The sequence below is a fragment of the Populus euphratica genome, unplaced genomic scaffold (assembly GCF_000495115.2).
Source record: "Populus euphratica unplaced genomic scaffold, PopEup_1.0 scaffold226.1, whole genome shotgun sequence".
Lineage (NCBI taxonomy): Eukaryota > Viridiplantae > Streptophyta > Magnoliopsida > Malpighiales > Salicaceae > Populus > Populus euphratica.
Window position 1 is genome coordinate 245,586 of NW_011499967.1, and position 23,215 is coordinate 268,800.

At 31.8% G+C, this 23,215-nt stretch overlaps 1 protein-coding gene and 1 pseudogene across 4 annotated transcripts; both read left to right on the forward strand.

Moving 5' to 3' along the window:
• The first annotated feature begins 137 nt into the window (after positions 1–137).
• LOC105139005 (ubiquitin-like-specific protease 1) lies at positions 138–18,165 on the forward strand. 4 transcript variants are annotated; one of them, XM_011045285.1, is made up of 8 exons: positions 5,407–5,480; positions 16,373–16,542; positions 16,673–16,802; positions 16,906–16,998; positions 17,071–17,211; positions 17,305–17,420; positions 17,536–17,603; positions 17,682–18,165. In XM_011045285.1, the coding sequence occupies exons 2-7, from the start codon at positions 16,442–16,444 to the stop codon at positions 17,594–17,596; spliced, it is 642 nt and encodes a 213-aa protein (XP_011043587.1). In that variant the 5' UTR covers positions 5,407–5,480; positions 16,373–16,441; the 3' UTR covers positions 17,597–17,603; positions 17,682–18,165. The 4 variants fall into 4 exon arrangements, with proteins under 4 accessions (XP_011043586.1, XP_011043585.1, XP_011043587.1 ...); XM_011045282.1 differs by having other exon boundaries at positions 16,631–16,802; positions 17,682–18,136; XM_011045284.1 differs by lacking the exons at positions 5,407–5,480; positions 16,373–16,542; positions 16,673–16,802; positions 16,906–16,998 and adding exons at positions 138–253; positions 342–513; positions 619–711.
• On the forward strand, positions 3,093–5,602 carry LOC105139006 (protein NLP9-like; annotated as a pseudogene).
• Positions 18,166–23,215: the final 5,050 nt, after the last annotated feature.

The following is a 23,215-nucleotide window of genomic DNA, read 5'->3' on the forward strand; positions in this document are numbered from 1 at the left end:
TAGCGTTCATCGACCGAAATTGAATGTTCACATTTTATGAGATTATCATTTTTCTAAATTTGTTTTTGTCATCCATATTTGCAGCAGCAAGGAAGGGAAGCCTGGTTCTTCTCTGGTCTCCTCAAATGTGAGATTTGACTCCCGGGAAGCAAATGTCTAAATATTTGGTTGGTCCGTTTACGGTGAGCAAACCTACCAGTCCAGAGGACATAAAGTTAATCCAATATGTCTTTGATTCTTCACTGATTGAGAGGTCAGATTCTTTTTCCCCAAGTTATTGTTTGCTTAGCTGAATGCATTTAAGCTCACCACTTGACCTATTCTGTACCTGTTTCTGCTAGTGAGACTATTGTTCATTGCAAGAATTATCATTTATCTCGGAGGGAACTATACTCACTGAGACCACAGACCTGGCTTGATGATAACGTCCTTTCTACGATATCTGATGCCATATCTTTAGTTCAGAGGAAGATGGAAGATTCTTTAAATTGGTATCTGCCAATTGTTTTTGCGGTAGGTTCCTAGATCATATTTGTACAATTGACATCTTATTCTGTTCAATTTTACAAGTCCACGACATGAAAAAACAGAATTTCCTTATACTAATGTGTTGTACAGGAGAATGCAGATGATTCATCTAAGTGTATTTCTTTCACGAAAAAGCACAGGATCAAGGAAAACTACATGTCAAATCTTTTATGCTGTGAAAAGTTGAAGTTTGGTTTTCTTTAGTCCAATTAATGCATCCCATGCTTAGTTATGCTGTGAAAACTGTATTTGCAGGCGTTTGTTCCTGTCATTTCTTTCTGTTTGTTCTACAATTGAAAAGGCAAGTTTGTTGAGATATAGGATTCATTTGCTGCATCAAGTCCAAGTGAATGGGTTGACAGGCGACTGCATAAATTGGTAAATGGCTGCATACGTTATGAGCTATGGCAGATACAAGACCGGGGCAAGAAAAGAAGATAACTTTCGTTTCGGTCCCTATAATGGATCTTGAAAAAAAATTATTCCAAACGCAAAAAACTGTGGAAATAGTATGGATCTGCAGAAAACCCTTTTGTTGCAACTAACAGTTTTAAATAAATTGGCTTTTGTCAATTAGGATATTATGTTTTTTTTAACCCTGATGAAACTTCTTGTTCTTGTAGCCTGTAAATGTAACACCCATGTAACACACGGAGAGATGAAAACTGATGGAGCAAAGTGTGCTAGAGGAAGCTTCCTCGTTAATTATATCAAAATTAGAAGTCTAGTCAAGATTGAACTTCTTTCAAATTTAGGCAGGACAATCCAAATGCACTTGAAATTCTCAGCCACTTCTGTCTCGTATGGATCATTACTCAATTAAGAAAACCTTGTTAGCGTTTTTTTAAAGTCTCGAAAAGCACAAGGATGAAATTGAAAACAATTAAACTATGAGAATAGAGGGAAAATATCAGTAAATTAAAGGGGCTGAAAATAATTTAGTTTTGAAGTGAAAACTGTATTTGCAGGCGTTTGTTCCTGTCATTTCTTTCTGTTTGTTCTATAATTGAAAAGGCAAGTTGTTGAGATATAGGGATTCATTTGCTGCATCAAGTCCGAGTGAATGGGTTGACAGGCGACTGCATAACTTGGTAAATTGCTGCATACGTTATGAGCTATGGCAGATACAAGACCGGGGCAAGAAAAGAAGATTAGCGGGTTTTTTTCATCTCACCTGGAAAGTTGAGATGAAAAAAATGAATTACTTTTGTTTCTGTCCCTATAATGGATCTTGAAAAAAATTTATAACAAACGCATAAAACTGTGGAAATAGTATGGATCTGCAGAAAACCCTTTTGTTGCAAATAACAGTTTTAAATATATTGGCTTTTGTCAATTAGGATATTATGTTTTTTTATTTACCCTGATGAAACTTCTTGTTCTTGTAGCCTGTAAATGTAACACCCATGTAACACACGGAGAGATGATAACTGATGGAGCAAAGTGTGCCAGAGGAAGCTTCCTCGTTAATTATTATCAAAATTAGAAGTCAACTCATGATTGAACTTCTCTCAAATTTATCCTCGTTTCAAGGATTCAATAACAAGATTGAGCTTATAAATTTAGGCAGGACAATCCAAATGCACTTGAAATTCTCAGCCACTTCTGTCTCGTATGGATCATTACTCAATTAAGAAAACCTTGTTAGCGTTTTTTTAAAGTCTCGAAAAGCACAAGGATGAAATTGAAAACAATTAAACTATGAGAATAGAGGGAAAATATCAGTAAATTTAAAGGGGCTGAAAATAATTTAGTTTTGAAACCCAATGCCAAAAGTCAACAAGTCAACCTCCTTCAAGTCTTTAACCACTCCTCATCGTTCCACTTTCCAGCCATGGACAAGATGATCTGAGGAGTGAGAAGAATTGTTGCGGACAAAATTGTCGAAATACAAATGGATTTGGAACATTTGTCTTGCGTCGATGATGATTTGCCTCCTGCAATGTCGAGTCTATGGGAAAAGATGGAAAAAGCGTTATCGTTGCTTAAAAATTCTTTAGGAATCGGCCTGCAAAATCTCCCTTCCAAATTCTACGCTTCTTGAATATCGTCAACTGGAGGGTCCGAAAGGGCTTTCATGTCCAGAGCTTTTTGCTCGGGTATGGAATTGTGGATTTCCAAAATGGACCTCAAATGTACGTTATTACAGACCGAGTGAATACTCACACCTATCAGATGCCATCTCTTGTGGAGTAAGGGGTATTATTGCCTTTCTGTAACACCCATGTAACACACGGAGAGATGATAACTGATGGAGCAAAGTGTGCCAGAGGAAGCTTCCTCGTTAATTATTATCAAAATTAGAAGTCAACTCATGATTGAACTTCTCTCAAATTTATCCTCTTTTCAAGGATTCAATAACAAGATTGAGCTTATAAATTTAGGCAGGACAATCCAAATGCACTTGAAATTCTCAGCCACTTCTGTCTCGTATGGATCATTACTCAATTAAGAAAACCTTGTTAGCGTTTTTTTTAAGTCTCGAAAAGCACAAGGATGAAATTGAAAACAATTAAACTATGAGAATAGAGGGAAAATATCAGTAAATTAAAGGGGCTGAAAATAATTTAGTTTTGAAACCCAATGCCAAAAGTCAACAAGTCAACCTCCTTCAAGTCTTTAACCACTCCTCATCGTTCCACTTTCCAGCCATGGACAAGATGATCTGAGGAGTGAGAAGAATTGTTGCGGACAAAATTGTCGAAATACAAATGGATTTGGAACATTTGTCTTGCGTCGATGATGATTTGCCTCCTGCAATGTCGAGTCTATGGGAAAAGATGGAAAAAGCGTTATCGTTGCTTAAAAATTCTTTAGGAATCGGCCTGCAAAATCTCCCTTACCCTCACTTGTGCGTCCCAAATTCTACGCTTCTTGAATATCGTCAACTGGAGGGTCCGAAAGGGCTTTCATGTCCAGAGCTTTTTGCTCGGGTATGGAATTGTGGATTTCCGAAATGGACTTCAAATGTACGTTATTACAGACCGAGTGAATACTCACACCTATCAGATGCCATCTCTTGTGGAGTAAGGGGTATTATTGCCTTTCTGGTCTTTGATTCTGCTGCACCCATGCATTGTGTTGCTGTGTTGGAGCTTGTGACCACGGAGGAGAAACAGGATTTTGATTTAGAGACGGAAAAAGCTTTCCAGGCTCTCCAGGTTTGTTTTCATTACATATATTTTTTCAATCAGATTTTGGATGACGATGAAAATACTACCCAATTTATTATCAGGATTTAGGAGAATAAGAAAGAGATGAAAGAAAGTAGATTTCCTTAGCACATCGAGTTTGAAGTCAAAGTTATTGTTATTTCTACTTTCGAAATCTCATAAAATGTGAATTTTCCCCCATTAGCTTCATTTTCTGTGATCTCTGTGTTTGCATTTGCTAGTGATTCTGAGGTGAAACAATCTTTAAGCTTTAAATTAGAGCTGACGAGGCATTCCTTATTACAACTGCATTAGCTTGACTCCAAAATATTTGTGCCATTAAATTATATGTGCAAAGAGACATTGGTCTTGTTTGATGGTGTTATAAACTCTGTATAAGCCGAACTGTTTGCAGGCTGCCGATTTACGGATCAATTTACAACCTCGATTTCGTCCTGAGGTATTTATCAGTAGTACCTTACAGTTTTTTCTATGCTAAATTAGGTTGTCTTCTGCTTTGTCTAATAGAAATTTTTTTCCTAGTGTTTTTCAAGGGATCAAAGAGTTGAGTTAACAGAAATCGCTAATGTTGCCAGAGCTGTATGCCAAACACACAGATTGCCACTTGCTCTGACATGGATTCCCGTGATTATACCTGGGGAGCTGTTGATGGTATTTCAAAATCTCATGTCAGATTATGTAATTTAGGTTTTTTGAGGACATGTGAACTTTCAATAGAGCGTACAGCTTGTTATTCAGCTGAGGACATGCAAGGCTTTGTGAATGCTTGTGAGCAACTATTTCTGAACACAGAGCAAGGTGCTGCGGGACAAGCCCACCGAACATATCTTCCTTCCCTTGAGCCTGATGTGAAGGAAAAACATGTAAGCGAGTATCCTCTTGCTCATCACACACGAAAGCATAATTAGAATGCTGCGGTTGCAATCCTGCTAAGGAGCACTGATGCTGATTATATCTATACATTAGAGTTCTTTCTCCCTATCCTCATGAAACAGAGTTCAGAGCACCAAGACTTGGTTAGGAATCTGAAGCTTACTCCACGGAAAACTTGTAAGAGCTTGAGAATGTTTTCGAAAGAAGAATTACTCGGGAACGAGGTTCTAAAGTTAGTAAAAACAATGATAAAATTGAACCTGCTCCAGATCCTGATGGTAATATATTCATCATATGTGCTGATAATAAACGACGAAAGGTATCTGAAGTGTGGAAATGGTTGGATAAGGTTATAGAAGAAAATTGTGCAGTATGGGCCATATATAAAGGATGCAAAAACAAGTATACAGGGGATAGCAAGAAGGAAACTTCAAATCTACACAAACACTTAAACGTTATTCAAAAAATAGACGGAGAGATGCAAAAACAAATATGTTTGTCCAATGGCGAAGATATTGAAGTTATCTAGCATCACCTACTAAGGACACCACTTGTCTGACATCACATGATCCAGATTCTGATGATAAGTTCCTGGGATTCCGTGAGTGGCATAAGCAGAAAGATGATGGCGATGTGGTTGCTTCACAAAAACTTGATCTTAATCGGTATTTAGGAGAGCCTTTGGAAAACCGGGATAAGGTTATTAGCTTGGTGGCGAGTCATTACTCCAAGATTTCCAGCACTTGGTGAATCCAAAATGGCTCGTGATTTCTTAGCAATTCCAATATCAGCTATTCTATCGAAGTCTGCTATCAGCGGTGCAGTTGCATTCAATGGTTTCAGGCCAGAGATCATATAGATGCTTTAATTTGCGGACAGGACTGGTTGGAAAGCCCTGAAAACAATTGAGTTCTTCACTTTCTAGAGACAGGTGAATCCAAAATGATTCTTCCCCCTAAATTTCTCAACATTGTTTTCCCGTTTTTTTTCCTGCCATTATTGGTTAATGAAATTTGGCTGCACAGTCACACTCTTCCCTTGTAATGCTTCTTAACAGGGTCATGAGGATAAAACAATAGCAGAAGCTAAATTTGATATGCATTTCCTAAGCTTGATGGTGCAACGTTGATAAATTATAGTACCAATTTGTTTAACCGGATTGTTTTTTTAAGGTATTAGCATATGTCTTACGCGTTGACAACATGTGAACGTGATTGTTCTGTTGTAACTATAGTTTTCGTCACCCGAAATTGAATGGAGGGCACTGAACATGTAACCAATTTCGATAAAATGTTGACATTTTATGGGATGATCATTTTTCTCAATCTGTTCTTGTCGTCCATATTTGCAGGAGCAAGGACGGGATTTCTGGTTCTTCTCTGGTCTCCTTAAATGTGAGATCTGACTCACTTGTGAAGCAAATGTCTAAATATCTAGTTGGTCCGTTTACAGTGAGCAAACCCACCAGTCCAGAGGACTTGAAGTTAATCCAATACGTCTTCGATTCCTCACTAAATGGTAGGTCAGAATTTTTTCTGAGAGTTCTTTTTTGCTTAGCTGAACGATTTTAAGTTCACCTGTTCTATACTTGTTTCTGCTAGTGAGATTGTTGTTCAATGCAATAATTATTATTTAACTCGGCGGGAGTTATGCCCCATGAGACCATAGACCTGGATTGATGATAACGTCCTTTCTACATTCTTAGCTCATAGATACTACATAAAAGGTTTTTTTAGGCCCATATTATATTGTATTGATCAAGGGTTATACATAACACCGTGATTACACTGAATTTCAACACCTTACAACATGCAAATGGAAGCCTTGTTACGAAGAACAAATACAAACACTAACAGAAAAAACATATGCCATGTAAAGCTCATGTCTAGTAGCAGAGATTGCAGATTGCAATAACAAGCAACGAAATGGCATAGATTATCCAAGTAGTCCACTTGACACCAGGGGGGAATGGGATTGAAATGGTGATGAAAAACACGGTGGCTGCCAGGAAAACGGCAACTTTACCCAATACTTTGGATGTCATCGGAAACTTGGCGGGGTTGATAAAATGTGAAACAAAGAGGCAAGAAAAGATAATTGCAACAAGGATACAGACTAAATGCAAGGAATCGAGTTTGGAATCAGTAATTTGGTGAAAATGAAGGGCTATTTCAATTCCTGATGTGAAGCAAGTGCTTATAAGCACCTTTTGCCATTCCTTTTCCCGCTCATCATGGGGATTGTCGACCAGATCTTCTCCGAGACGTGTTAGCTGCTGTGATGCTATTTGTCGTGCTCTATGCCAGAGTCGGGACACAGATTCTGGAGCACCATTCTCCATGGTTTTCCTGTGCTGTATGCTATAAAGCTTGAGAAGACTGGGAAATAATTTATAAGAAACGAAAAACACTAAAGCACAATTGCCCAAGAGTTTCCTGCAGCTAGAGTGGATTTATATAAGGCATCATCCGACGAGGAACGTGACAATGGCGGAAAGTGACAATGACGTTTTTTCCTCTGGACCATCTCAATCACGATGCTAGAAATACCATAAAAGTTGTCCGATGAGCAAAGTGACAATGACCTTTTTTCCAGTGGACCATCTCAATCACGATGCTAGAAATATAATAAAAGTTGTCCGAGGAGCAAAGTGACAATGACGGCAGTGACAAATATTATTAATAATATTAATATTAAAAATATTGTTTTATGTATTATAAAGATTTTTAATTTTATTATAATTACTATTTTAATATAAAAATATTATTATTAAAAATAAAATATTTTAATTTTATTATTATTAATATTATTAATATTGTTATTTTTATTAATAATATTATTAATAATATTAATTATAATAAAAATTATATAAAATAATATTTTTAATGATAAAATTATTAATTATAATAAAAATAACAATATTTAAATACAAATAATAATATTTTGAATATTAATAATAATTTTTTAATATAATTAATATTATTATTTCTATTATAGATATTATTATTTTTATTTTTATTATCAATATTAAAAATATTAATATTACAAATTATTATCAATATTAAAAAGTTATTATTAATATTTAAAATATTATTATTTCTATTATAAATATTTTTATTTTTATTTTTATTATCAATATTAAAAATATTATTATTTGTATTATAAATTTTCTTATTTTTTTATAATTAATATTATTAATATTAAAAGGAAATTCTGTTTTTTCATTTAATGGACTTGTAAAATTGTACAGAATAACATGTTGTCCAGAATAACATGTCGGATGTCAGATCAAGGCATGTCTGTGGTCTCAGTGAGCGTAGTTCCCTCCGAAATTCTTGCTCCGAGATAAATGATAATTCTTGCTCCGAGATAAATGATATTCTTGCAATGAACAATACTCTCACTAGCAGAAACAGGTACGGAATAGGTCAGCTGGTGAACTTCAATGCATTCAGCTAAGCAAACAATAAATTGGGAAAAAGAATTTGACCTCTCAATCAGTGAAGAATCAGAGACATATTGGATTATCTTTAAGTCCTCTGGACTGGTAGGTTCGATCACTGTAAACGGACCAACCAAATATTTAAACATTTGCTTCCCAGGTAAGTCAAATCTCACATTTGCAGAGACCAGAGAAGAACCAGGCTTCCCTTCCTTGCTGCTGCAAATATGGATGACAAAAACAAATTGAGAAAAATGATAATCCCATGAAATGTGAACTTTCAATTTCGAGCGATGAAAGCTATAGTTACAACAGAACAATCACTTTCACATGTTGTAATCTCATAGGGACATGAGATTTTCCGTTCGCTCTCCCCTCCCCTGTTCTTTCCGTTCCGCTCTATAAATTCAGGTGCCGGCCGGTAGGAGCACTAGCATAAAAAAAAAAAGAAGCAATATATGCCAGAGCCATTCTAGATCATACAAAGCTATAGAATTTCCAGTAGTATGACATCCAAAAATTTGCAGTACACAAAGCCTCCGTGATTCACTTCCACACTCCAATATCAACAATAACACGCCAAACCCACCTCCATATTTGTCTTCTTTATTCATATACGCACACAGATAAAGCTAATTATGCGTTTGTTTTTTAAGTTTTAAAATTACTTTTAAAAAGTTTATTATTTTACTTTAAATAAAAAAATATTATTTTAATATATTTTTAATTAAAAATACTTTAAAAAATAAATCCAATCACATTGCCGATTGAATATAAATAAAGACTGCCTTTTTTTGCGCGTATATAAAGCTTGAAATTTTTTGTTTTCTGGGTTTTGGTCAAAAAAGAAAGGGCTCTGATTTCAATGAAGGTTAACTATCCTAACCTCAACTTGTTTATTTTTATATTTTTAATTTTTTTAAATTAAATTTTTATTTTTTAAAAAATTAAATTTTTTCATGTTTTTATATTATATTATTTTAATTTATTAATATCAAAAATAATTTTTTTAAATAAAAGCAATATCAAAAATAATTTTTTTAAATAAAAACAATACAATTTTAATATATTTTAAAATAAAAAATATTTTTTTAAAAAAATTATATTCAAAATATTTAACTTGTGTTCAAAGAGATTTGATTCCTATTTAAAATTAGCTTTCAAAAAAAATATATACAAAGTGATTCAAATTAAAAAAGAAAAATTATTATTATTATATTATTATAAAAAACATTAAATGTTCCCAAAATACTTTAGACGTGCATTGTTTACTAAGCTAAATTTTGATTTTTTAAAAAATTTTATCTTTAAACTTTTTAATTGCTTATTAAGCTAAATTAAAGGTAATTAAATCAAATTTATTAGTTAACAAAGTTGAAAGATAGATGATCAAAATGGAAAATACATTATAAATACATTATATTCCGTCTTTAAAAATCTTTTTAATTTAATTTTAATATAAAAAAATATTTTTATTATTTTTTCATTTTTAATTTGAGAGGAGAAAGATAAAGATCATCCAATTTCAACTATTTAAAAAAAAATATTATTATTAATAATTTTAACTATCAAAATAGTTAATATTAATGTTGAGCACTCATATTAAGTTTTTTTTTTTTTGACGAATTATTCTGGGTCACATCCCTAAATCTACCCGCTTGTAAAGCAAATGTCTAAATATGTAGTTGGTCCGGTTACAGAGAGCAAACCTACCAGTCCACATGCGAAGCAAATGCAATAATATCATTTAACTCGGCGGAAGCCTAGTCACGAACAACCACAAACACTGACAGAAAAAATGTATGCCCAGTAAAGCTCGTGTCTAGTAGCACAAATTGCAGATTGCAATAACAAGCAACGAATTGATTATCCAAGCAGCCCACTTTATACCAGAGGGAATTGGATTGAATTGTGTTGTGTGTGGTCCGCATTATATAATAATGTCAATTGATCTTCTTTGAATTCAATGGTATGGGTATTGTAAATGAAAAAATGAAAAAAAGAAAAAGAAAAAAAGACACAAAAGAACAACTTGTTTTTAGCTTGTTTACTGTTGGATCGGGATAAAATTTTAATAGCAACTTCTAAATATGTTATTTTTTATTCTAAATGGTTGGATCGAAAATTACTAATTTTTTATTTTGACAAAAAACAGGATTGTAAGTATTTGTGAGTTTTTTCAAATAATTCTCCTTTAATCATGTTATATTTCAAGAATAAATTGTTTTTAATAATATATGTATTGTATTTCTTAGTTAAATCAGAGGAAGAATAATTATAAATTTATTATTTATTAATAATAAAAGTTTTTAAATAAACTATGATCCCATAATTTTTTCTGTATTACACTTTTCATGTTAAAATTTTAGTATTGATTTATATAATTATTTATATTATATTTCATCGATTTTATCATCAGCCAACCGTATGTTGGAGTTTGAGAAAGTCAATCAGACTTTAGATGTTTTAAGGTCCGATTAATTTTTCTTGGCTAAGTCAAGGTCCGATTAACTTTTCTCAAACTCCAACATGCGGTTGATGACAAACTCCATCTCAAATAAAGGTCCGATTAATTTTTCTTGTCCAAAATAATAATCATAATATATTCTTTTATGGGCCTTATCTATGGACTTAATTGTTATTGGTACCCCGGTATGCGCTATCCTTAACCATGAAAACTTTATTTATTTATTTATTGACAAATCCCTCCAAACTATAGTTGTCTTAACTTTTTTAATTAATGTAGCTCAGTCGAGAGGCAGCATATTATAGGACTCCAGTCACTCATAAGAGATTAAACTTAAAATATTAGTTATAGACCTAATCAATGAAGATGAGTCAATCATATTATAGGAGTCCAGTGCAATTAATTTGTAAGTCTTTACTCCTTTTTAGCAATACCTATGTTGTAAAACCTGAGAATAAAACTCTACAAAAAAAAAATCTGGCATGTTACATGTTAGAAAGTTTACTATGGGTAAAAACATGAAAACTTAATATAAAATTTCATGAATCAAATGCATAAATTATGTGAGGTGAAAATAAAATATATTAACCATGAGTAAAGCTCATGATTTGGCTTAGAAGGAGTCGCAAGATAGAGAGAAAAACATTATTTCTTTCTTTCCCTCATACTTCAAAAATGAAAAAAAAAAAAGTTTGAATTTCTCTCTCTTCCTTTTTTATTCCATGAAGAAATATGTTTTAATCTTTTATCAAAACTATTATTTTCCTCAACAATTTTAATAATGACTACACAATATATTACACATATAAATGTTAATTGAACTGATTTGCTGAAATAGAACTCCACCTAGTATTTAACTACCACTTTCTTTCAATTGATAATTATACTTTTTTCTAGTTAAAAATATTATTTTAAATAAAAAATACTTTAAAAATTTATCAGATTAAACACACCAATAAAGTATGCCAGAAACAGCTTCATCGTTCATTATTATCAAAATTAGAAGAAGCTTTTTTAAAAAAATTGAAAAGAATTTTGAGTGGTGTTGTGATAGCTGTTGTGGCTGTGATTTAAAAAAAATTGTTTTTAGTTGAGATTGATTTAGTATTTATGTATATTTGGTTAAAACTGTGGTTGGAATTGAGTTTGAACAAAAAATAGTTTAATGTGTTTGCTTAATAATGCTTTTAAAATTGAGGTTATAAAATAATTTTTAAAAAATATATATTAATATTGATGGTTTTTAATTTAAATATTGAAGATTTAACTATTGTTATTATATCATCAAATAAATAATACTTCATATAAAATATTTTTCATTGTTTTATTAAACTATTTACAATTTCATCATGTATAAATAATATTAAGCACTGGTTTTTTTAAATAAAACTTAATTAAAAAATTAAAAATAATTTTTGTTTTTTATTTTACCGGGTCAGAACAGATTCAATACATATTAAGCTTTAAACCGGACTCGGTCCAGCCGGAATTGATCTGATTGGAATAGTATAACATGCTACACTATTCATATTAATTGCAATGTTTAGTGAACAGTGCAATTACATAAACAATACATGAAAAGTAGAAATTCTTTGTTTTTTTTTTTCTCTATGTTTCGGACACAAAAATAATATAAAACCTATAAATAATAAAGCATGTTTTTATCTTTACCAAACAACTTAAATAAGCCATAGCTACATAAATAAACAAGTTATTAAACTATTAGAATAAGGATAAAATATTACTAAATTTAAAAGAGCAGAAAATAAGTTAGTTTTAAAATCTAATATGAGAGTCAACAAATCAACCTCCTTCGAATCTTTGGAAGTCAATTCAAGATTTAACTTCTTTTAAATTTATATTTTTTGTCAATGGATACAAACACAAGATGGTGATTTAGCTTTAAAATTTGTACAGGAATCCAAATACATTTAATATTCTAAGGGCTATTTATTTCTGTATTTTAAAATTATTTTTAAAAAAATTTATTTTTTTTATTAATTTTAAATTAATATATTTTTAATATTTCAAATTATTTTGATATACTGATGTTAAAAATAATTTTTAAAAATAAAAAATTATTTATATATATTTTAATATAAAAAATCATTTAAAAAGTAACCATACAAGCTATAAACCAAATCCATGTCACATGGATCATTACTCAATTAAAAAAACCTTGTAAGCCTTTTTTTAAATAAGAAAAGCACTCGTTGTTTTTTGGAAGATTTTGGGGTCCAGGTGATCATTACTCCTATCGTTGCTTAAAGATTCTTTAGGAAGTACTCGTTGTTTTTTGGCACAATTTTGGGGTCCAGGTGAGCCTGGACTCGGCCCGCAAAATCAGCCTTACCGCAATTTGTTTTCGCTTCCAGACATTGTGGTTCGAACCGAACCACCACAATGTCTGGGATAATTGGCTCTATGTTTAACTTTAAAGGAAATTGTGCCATCTTTTGTTTTTGGCACAATTTGTTTTCGCTTCCAGACATATATAGGCTCAGGATTGATGTTGTGGTTTTGGCCTTGGATGTCAACATGTGTGGAAAGCCATGAGTGAAAAGGACATCGTATAGATCACTTTAAAGGAAAGCATGTTCCTGGAGAATATTTTTTAAAAATATTTTTTTATTTGAATATTTATTAAAATAAAATTTATTTTTATTTTTTATTAATATATTGATTTAATGTTTTTTTCAGATTAAACACAGCTATATATAATCTTAAATGCAAGAACAAATACTATCGATTGAAAAGAAAGCAGATTTATTATATACTCGAACTTGTCCAAGCATATATAAATCATCATGAAACTTGCTATATTTTCTTTTAATACATAGCACAATATTTATTTTAACCAAGATCCATCTAAAATAAAAGTATCAAACTATAGGGTAAACATTCTAGCTAATAATAATCTTAATACATAGCACAATATTTATTTTAACTAAAATACTGCCGATGATGCTCTTAATCAACAATTTAAGGTTAAACTATTATCAATTTAAGAAAAATAATTATATTTATAACACAAATAATTATATTAAGAAATACAAGAATATTTATAACACAAATTATAATATTTTTTATGTTAATATTTAGAATTTTAATAAAAATAATAATATTTATAAGAAAAATAATAATGTTTTTGATATGGATACTTTGAGATATAATAAAAATAATAACATTTTGAACACAAATTATAATATTTTTTATGTTAATATTTAGAATTTTAATAAAAATAATAATATTTATAAGAAAAATAATAATGTTTTTGATATGGATACTTTGAGATATAATAAAAATAATAACATTTTGAACACAAATTATAATATTTTTTATATGAATATTTTGAGTTATAATACAAATAATTATATTATTTAGATGGATACTTTGAATTATAAAAAAAAATAATTATATTAATAAACCTAAAATCCAAGAACCTTGAGTTCTAATAAAGAATGCAAGAGGATTGGGTCTCGATGCAGAATCCAAGAGACATGGGTCTGGACGTAGGACCCAAGCAAAATGGGTCTTGATGTAGGATCCATGGGTAGCGGGTCCTGATACAAGACTCAATGTTAAAGCATCCCGAGCAAGTCTTTAAACACACTCACCTAGATTTACAGTCATGTGTGTGAGTCCGTGTGAGTCCGATTCTAATGCCTAAGGCAACTTTAGCGCCATGTGTTTGCAGATTGAGCCCTATAACCTCACGTGGTGCGTGGCCGCCTAAGACTTGTCAGCCCAAGCATGAGGTGTCTGTAACCTTACCGAAACTAGAGCTAATCATTATATCCCTAATCACTTCTTCAATACCATATGCATTCTAGTGAAATGGTAGTGTAACAATATTTATACCTTGGACTTGACCAATTACAAAGTTATAATATTTTGGACTTGGATGATTATTATGTCTAAAATAACATGAGTTCAAATTTAATTTTTTTTCTAAGTTTTTATAATTTATAATTTTATGTTTGAAATCAAATTCAAGTTTTTTTTTCTAAGGGTAACAAAGTCCTAGCACTTTATTTTTTTAAAAAAAAAGAGATAAAAACCCCTAACCAAATAATTAAAAACAAAGGTGAAAAAACAACATTTTCAAAGCTTGGAATAGATTTTGTTAATTCTAAAATAATATTTAACATTTTTACTGGATGATGCAAGGTTTAAAATAATTAGAAGACCCGATACATAGAATAGTAATATATGCTATTATAGTACACACCAAACAATAAAAACATTAATACAAAAGCTTCATGATTCAGTAGATGGAAATAAGCTAGTGCTTCTATTTTTTTTTTAATACAAAAGTAAAGAATTGAGTCCTCAAATCGGACCGAAATCTAATGGGTCTTGTGTCTGGACCCATTTGTATTGGGTCCAGTGGTGGGACTCAATTTTGTTGGGTTATACATCAAGATTCATTAGCCTTGAGTCCTGCATTCGAATCTAATTTTATTGGATTCCGACACTAAATCTAAGTTTAATGGGTCTGATATCGAGACCCAATCATTTTGGGTTAGGTATTCAGACCATGAGACGTGGGTCCTGATTCATGACCTATGGCTAATTTTTCTCCACACAAGATTCAACAAAATTGGGTCATGAAGTAAGACCCGAGAGAATTATAATAAAATAATAATATTTATATCACAAATAATACTATTTTTAATATTAATACTTTCAATTATAATTAAAATAATAATATTTATACCACAAATATAATATATTTTATATCAATACTTTGAATTGAAATAAAAATAATAATATTTATAGCACAAATATTATTATTAATGTTATCCCTAAAATCAAATAGATGGTTTTTCTTTGGTAGTAATAATATTTTATTTCAAATTTATTAATTATAATAATAAAAAATAATAATTTATACTTTTACCTTTCAAATAAAATCTGTGGTTGTTTTTTAAATTTTTTATTCATGTTTTCTATTTTTTAAAAATTTGTTATTCCTCTTTGTGTCGGTTGTAGTCCTAGAAGTAATTTAGTAGACAAAGGCAAACTAGGGCGTGTGGGTCTGCTGACCCAGCCCCGCTATCTTGGAACCTTGGAGGGCTTTGCAGACCCCAGTCGCGTGGTCTCCAGACCCAGGCACACAGGTTTTCAAACTCTAGGCATGCGGGTTTGTAGCCATGCACGCGGTTGGCTCCAGCGCTAAGTGTCTCCAACCCGGGGTCTGCTGCACCATGTTGTTCGCAGGTTTGGCCCTAGCACTCAGGGCTTATTAGGCCTAACGCTAAGTGTCTACAGCCTCACTAAAATTAGAACTGACCATTTTCTTCTCAACCATCCCTTTAATATCATATGCATCTCATTAAAAATACAACCCCTCAATGTCCTTGCAACTCTATATGACAAGGCTAACTCTGCTATTATACGGCTTCAATCATAATGGTTTGTATCTAGGTAAACAAGTAAACAATAATAAGAATGCTGATCCCTTTTTGGTATATTGTATATTAAGTCAGTGTCGAGAGACAAGTACTTTCAAAATGATTTGTTTCCTAAGTTTCTGGAAATCATTTTCCCGTTTTTTTCTACCATTATCTGTTTCATGAAATTTGGTCTGCAGAGTGCAGAAAGAAAAGCCCCGCACTTCCTTGTGATGGTTATTAACAAGATCAACCATGCTAAGATTTGATTTGCATTTCCTAAGCTTAATGGTGCCACCTTGTAATTTCAATTACAGTATCAATTTGTTTAACCTGGTTGTCTTTCAAGGTATTAGCACATGTCCTATGAGATTACAAGATGTGAAAGTGATTGTTCTGTTGTAACTATAGTTTTCATTGCCCGAAATTGAATGTTCACATTTTATGGGATTATCATTTTTCTCAATTTGTTTTTGTCATCCATATTTGCAGCAGCAAGGAAGGGAAGCCTGGTTCTTCTCTGGTCTCCTCAAATGTGAGATTTGACTCACCTGGGAAGCAAATGTCCAAATATTTGGTTGGTCCGTTTACAGTGAGCAAACCTACCAGTCCTGAGGACTTAAAGTTAATCCAATATGTCTTTGATTCTTCACTGGGTGAGAGGTCAGATTCTTTTCCCCCAAGTTATTGTTTGCTTAGCTCAATGCATTTAAATTCACCAGTTGACCTATTCTGTACCTGTTTCTGCTAGTGAGACTATTGTCCAATGCAAGAATTATCATTTATCTCGGAGGGAACTATACTCTCTGAGACCAGAGACCTGGCTTGATGATAACGTCCTTTCTACGATATCTGATGCCATGACTTTAGTTAGGAGGAAGATGGAAGATTCTGTAAATTGGTATCTGCCAATTGTTTTTGCGGTAGGTTCCAAGATCATATTTGTACAATTGACATCTTATTCTGTTCAATTTTACAAGTCCACTACATGAAAAACCACAGTTTCCTTATACTCGTGTTGTACAGGCGACTGCAGATGATCCATCTAAGTGTATTTCTTTCGCGAAAAAGGACAGGATCAAGGAAATCTACATGTCAGATCTTTTGTGCTGTGAAAAGGTGATGTTTGGTTTTCTTTAGTCCAATTAATGCATCCCATGCTCAGTTATGCTGTGAAAACTATATTTGCAGGCGTTTGTTCCTGTGTTTGACAACGAAAGAAGGCATTTCTTTCTATTCGTACTACAATTGAAAAAGCAAGTTGTTGAGATATGGGATTCATTAGCTGCATCATGTCAGAGTGATTGGGTTGACGGGCGACTGCATAACTTGGTAAATGGCTGCATACTTTATGAGCTAACTTAGTTAACCACTGTACTAATGGGCTTTATGAACTTTTTGCTGCCGAAACATTTTCACAACCAGTTGGTTAGCCTGGACACCCTTTTCCAAGATGATATAGATCAGTACTACCAAAAGGTTTCGTCCTTCACAGATTTCAGAGTGGAAAGACCATCGAATGTCCCACAGCAACAAAATGGGTACATATATATATATATATATATTTATGATCCACAATATATTGAGTAGTTAGGATGTTGAGTACCTTTAAAATACTGGAAGCCACATCAGTTGACAAGATTTCTTTCTGTGCAGACATGACTGTGGTGTATGTTATCAAGTTTATGCTAGCACCAGAAGAAGTGACAAATCCTGATTTTGTGGTAAGATTTTAACATTAATGTGCCCTTACTGATGAATAAAGGTATGACAGTCTTTCTAATTATCTAGCCAACATGCAGTTCGACAGTGAAAACGAGAGGTTGGAAGTGGTACTAAGATTGCTAGCGAGTGATGTCAACTCATGCAGGAATGATTTGGCTTCTAAGGCGGAGGCATATTATGAGCAGAGGTTTGGAAATCATTGAGAATTTTTGGCAAGAAATGAGAATATGAAAGACGTAAATCATCGATAGGAAAGAAAGTATTCAGACAACATATAGGAATTCAACTTCAAGGAAGCTTACCAGAGAATGTGGGCTGCATGAGAAAGGAACTCAATGCTCATCAAATCAGCTGTGAATGGTCATTATTGTAAACAATATAGTATAATTGGTACAGACATAAAATGGCAATATGGGAAACAGTCATCTGGTTGCCTTGCCCCCTCCTGCACATTCCTGTGGAGATTTCTGGCTGAAATAAAAACTATGAGTTGTTTCATCATTTCATAAATACCATGTAAATATTATATAAATGCAAGCTGCTATGGACCTGTCTATGTAATCTGAAAATCTCAAGGATGATCCAAGGACTACGTAAATGCAAATCAGTTGCTCGACCTTACCCTTGTCAATCCATTGCATTGAGGACAACATAGTATACGCAACAATTTTGGTTGTCATTCTTAAACGATGCAGAATATAGTGGCAAGGGAAAGGAACTTATTTATCAATAACATACCAAGAGTGAGTAAGGCTGGACTCCAATCCAAATATATTGCATAAGCTGGAACAAGAGGATCTTAAAGGGAGAAACTTATTTATGAACAACATTTTGTTCTCTCTCCAGGACAAATAATTTATGCCCTTTGTTTCCTTTTATTAGGCTTTTAAGTGAAAACAGGTTGCTAGTCAAGTCACATAATTTGTCATCTAAAGATACAAGAGAACAAAAGCTTCTGCAATATAGCATACAGTAAAGTGAAGCTAAACTCGAGTGCATGGCAAACATTTTCATCTCTGAATTAAAATCTGGTTTCTCCTTCACAGAGACAAGTTCCAGAACAGCACAGCAGGACATCTCATCTGGATCAAAGATCAATGCAAAAGAACCCCGTACTTCATGATCAGATGCATGCTTTGCCCGAAAGTACTCAGGCTTGCTATAATAAATTACACTTGAAGTCCATTCTGGAATCTTAGAGATAAACACACGACCAGGAAGGTCTAGTGGTAAACCATGCTAGCATTTGGTCAAACCAAGAATGGTTGCTCTGAGGTGCTCAATACGTATTGATCCCCACTCCTTATGGGAGCCCACACCTGCACTTAAATAACCCCTACAGATGAATCCTTGAACAAGGATAATGCCCCTAGCATCCTCTCAGCAAGTGATGATGGCCCAGTTGGCTGAGAAATAATACAATCTGAGGTGTTTGGACACAGTTTTGTGGACCAGCACCGCTACTGTGTTTTGCACCCAGATCATCAGCATCAATGGAATCTGAGGGATAACCAAAATACGAATACGTTTGCTGGAGCACCACATTATCTCCACCATTGTAAGAAGTCCCAGAAGCATTTATTTTATCCAGTAAGGGAGCAGAAGTTTGTTCTGCAAAACTTTCTGCACATAGGATGTTGATGGAAAAGATGGCACCCCATCGAAGGCAAGCATTTGATCCATAGCTGACGGGCTGTCGCACCATCCAGCATACATATCAAAACTCCTAAGCTCTGAAAAGAAGTTGAATGGGTCCTCCAACAATGAATTCCTAAGAGAATCATCGAAAGGTGGGACACTATCTATTTGAGCTCTTAGCCAAGCGCAATAACCCATCCATATTTCTTTCGACGAGAAGGGGCTCTCCATTTTCGTTAGTTATATAACTAACCAAAATACTCTCCCCTCTTTTCAATCAGAATACCATACAAAAACTCAATTCTTCGTTTCCTAATATCTTCCCCCACTTGCATAACTTCAAATCTTTCAAAGTTTCACTCTTTCTGCTCATATTTTTATCTACCCGCAAAACAGAACAGCTCAATTTCCTCTCTTTAGCCTTTTTTTTTTTTTGAATAACTAACAACAACTCAATAATTACACTTGAAAAACCTAACCTTTTACCTGTTTCGACAGAAATAACCAAGAAAGCAAAACCTCACTTTCTTCAATCCTGCGCCTGCACACACCAAGAAATCAAGATATATCAGCTTTCAGCAGCCAATAAACAAATATCTCAACATTCATGGTCTAATTAGTACATCACTCACCTCCTTTCTATGAGTAGCAAGGAAAATCCAGTAATATGACATCCAAAAATTTGCAGTATAGAAAGCCTCCGTGATTCACTTGCACACTCCAATATCATCAATAACACACCAAACGCACCTCCAAATTTGTCTTCTATATACATATAAGCACACAGATAAAGCTAAATATAAGTAAAGACTGCCTTTTTTTGCGCGTGTATAAACTATAAAGCCTGAGTTTCTTTTCTTTTTTTTCTGGGTTTTCTTAGTAGTGGTCCAAAAAAGCAGATTTCAATGCAGATGAACTATCTAACCTCAGCTTGTTTATTTTCATATTTTAAAAGTATTATGTTTATTTTTATATTTTAAAAATATTATTTTGAAAAAAATATTTTTTTTATTTTCATATTATTTTTTTAAATAATTTTTTTTATATTTTGATTTTTTTAATTTTTAATTTTTACCACGCTACGTTTTATTTTTTAAAAAGAAAACTAGGTCATTTTCTCTATTTGTAATCTAAGATTCACATATAAAAATAGACAAGTGAGAAAAACGTGTCTAGTTTATAAATATGTAATATAGTAAGAATATGTTAACTTAAAATCATAACAAAACAAGTAACATGGTTACGAAATAAATATATAAACTTGCATAAATAATTGAATAACAATCATAGCATGCATACTGAAATATAAAATTAAACAAAACTAAAAAATTATTTACCTATTAAAGTACTTTAAAATTAATTAAATTTTGTTGTTGTCAATAATTAGAATTTTATCCCTGTGATTTCATTACTTTCCACTCTATACTAGAAAACTTTTTATGATAAGTCTTTTCAGGATTTCATCAACATTATCTTATATCTGTGCACTCCTAAATAGATCCAATAAGCCACGAAATTAATACTCGTGTATCCATTTACAATGATTGAACTAGTCTTTACATATGAAGGAGATTTAAAGAGGAAACAAAGTTTTAAAACAGAAGAGCAATGTTAAAAATTTAGATGAAAAAGAGTGTTAAACTCTATCAAAATATTGCAGAATTGAGTCGGCACGCTCGTGTGTGTTGATTTAAACCCAACATTCACCTTGCTTGCATCCCCTCCCTTTTAGAAACTTGGATGCTCTTCAGATTCAATTCTTCACCTTCCCATTAAAATAAGCCTGAAGGGAAAAAATTTTGAAGGAGGGGTATGATTTTTAGAAGATTTTAAGTTTCATCAAAACATGCTACCTTAAATTATTTAAAATTAATTTTTATTTTACCTATAATTTATTTAAATCATATTAATATTTAATATTAAAAAGATTATATTAAAAATTAAATTCCAACAAAATTTCAATGCAAAATAAGTAGACACCACTTTTAATATGGTCTCCAACATGTCCATAAACCAAATTATTTAAACAAATTTTTCCAACAGTATTTGCTTTCTTTCTCCAACCACCTCAAGGAATCAATTATTCTCTAAAGTGATTACATCTTCAGTCCCTATTTGCATATGAGGTAATAAATGTTTGAATTAATTTCTCATCTTTATGATGATGATAATGATGATGAGATTAATCTTCTAAAATGACACAGTATTATACTAAACTTCACTTCCAATATTTTAATCACCATATCATTGATTTGCATGCATTTTATTACCGTTCCCTTGAAGAACACTCCTGTCTAACATTTTGGTCTTTTTGTGAAGCGTTTTATTATTTCTTAATCCACATACGGCTGCTTTTGTTAAAGTAAAAGCTGTTTATATGTTTTTTTTCTAAAGACTTTCTAAAATAAGCTTTTGGCAAAGTTCGTATGGAGCATTACATTTAGAATATTAAATCTGCATGGTCTATATGATACCATCAGTCGAATTCATGCACAGCTATAGATAATTTAATAATTTATACGAAAGATTACAGGAGCTAGACATATACCGTTGGTATACTTTATGATATATATAAAAATTATACAAATATTTTATACAATGAATACGCCTTTATAAATATTTTAGATATTTATATTTAAATATCTTATAACTTAAATATTTATGAGATATTTATATAAGATATTTTAGATATTTTTTAAGATGTTTTCTAAGAAAATCTCTATATATATATAGTGCTATTTTTTTAGATGAAATATTTGTTGGGGCTTATTTTTCTAGATTTTATTTTTTTAGATAAAAAATAATATAAGTATGATACAAGATTTAAATAAGACTTAAAAAAACATTTAAATCTAGAAAATATTTGTGTTTTTTTATCATTTAAACAAATATTATACTGATTTATAATGTTTTTAATAAGGGTTTCTTAATACCCATCAAATCCTCTTGGTATAATTTTATAAGCTCATAAAAAGCGCTTCTAATTTTTCTACCTGTGATTTTTCCAGAGTCATCAATGCTAAAAGATAACCAGTAGAGAATCTAAACCTGCTTTTTGCCACTTTGTTTTTAAATTAACATCACCGATCATTCATCAATTAGTCACCAACCAAACTTCAACTTTTTCCCACAATTCATGCGTACACTGCTTGTTTATTTTATTTTATATTACATGATTGATTGACCCCAACTCAATCTTCGTTCTTGCTAATTAATTCCCTTGGCATGTTCATGACATGCATTGCAGAAATTCTAGTGGTCCGTTACTCGCAGAGTGCAATCATAGGATGGGGAAATTTTAATTTATTCGGTTCTTTTATATGTTTTACCGTATTTGCCAATTAAATTCAATTGATATTATCATTTTGATAAAAAGAAAAATTAAGGGAGCATTTGACAGGTAGACATTGAAGTTTTTTCGAGAAAATTCAATTTAAAAGGCCAGGAATTATTGAATTTCATGTCAAAAGATTTCAAATATCCGAAAATCTACCTTTTTTTTTTGTTTGTAAAGATCGCAATGTTAAACCAACTTGCCGACGTGATCCGAACTCATTTAAGAAGAAAAGATTATAGAATCCATTTGTTTAACGAAAATTTATTTTATAATTTTTTCCTTGTTTATTTATTATTTAAAAAATTAATAAAAAATATATTTTTTATTAAAAAAATTAGTTTGGTTTCAGAAAAAAATATTTTTGCTTTATTTTAGATTAATATACTCTCTAGAAATTGTGAAACATTAAAAAAAATATTATACTATTTTTTGATTATATCAAATTTGGTTATTGATATTTTGGTTGAATATATTTTGTTCTAAATTTTTTATTCTTTATGTTTTATTTTTTCTTAAATTTTGATTTTTTATTGATTTTAATCCTTATTTTTTTATTGTTATTTGTTTTTTCTAAAGTGCAATCAAACTATAAAAGAAACATTGGATCCTATTTAGTGTCTGGTTTTGGAAGAAAAA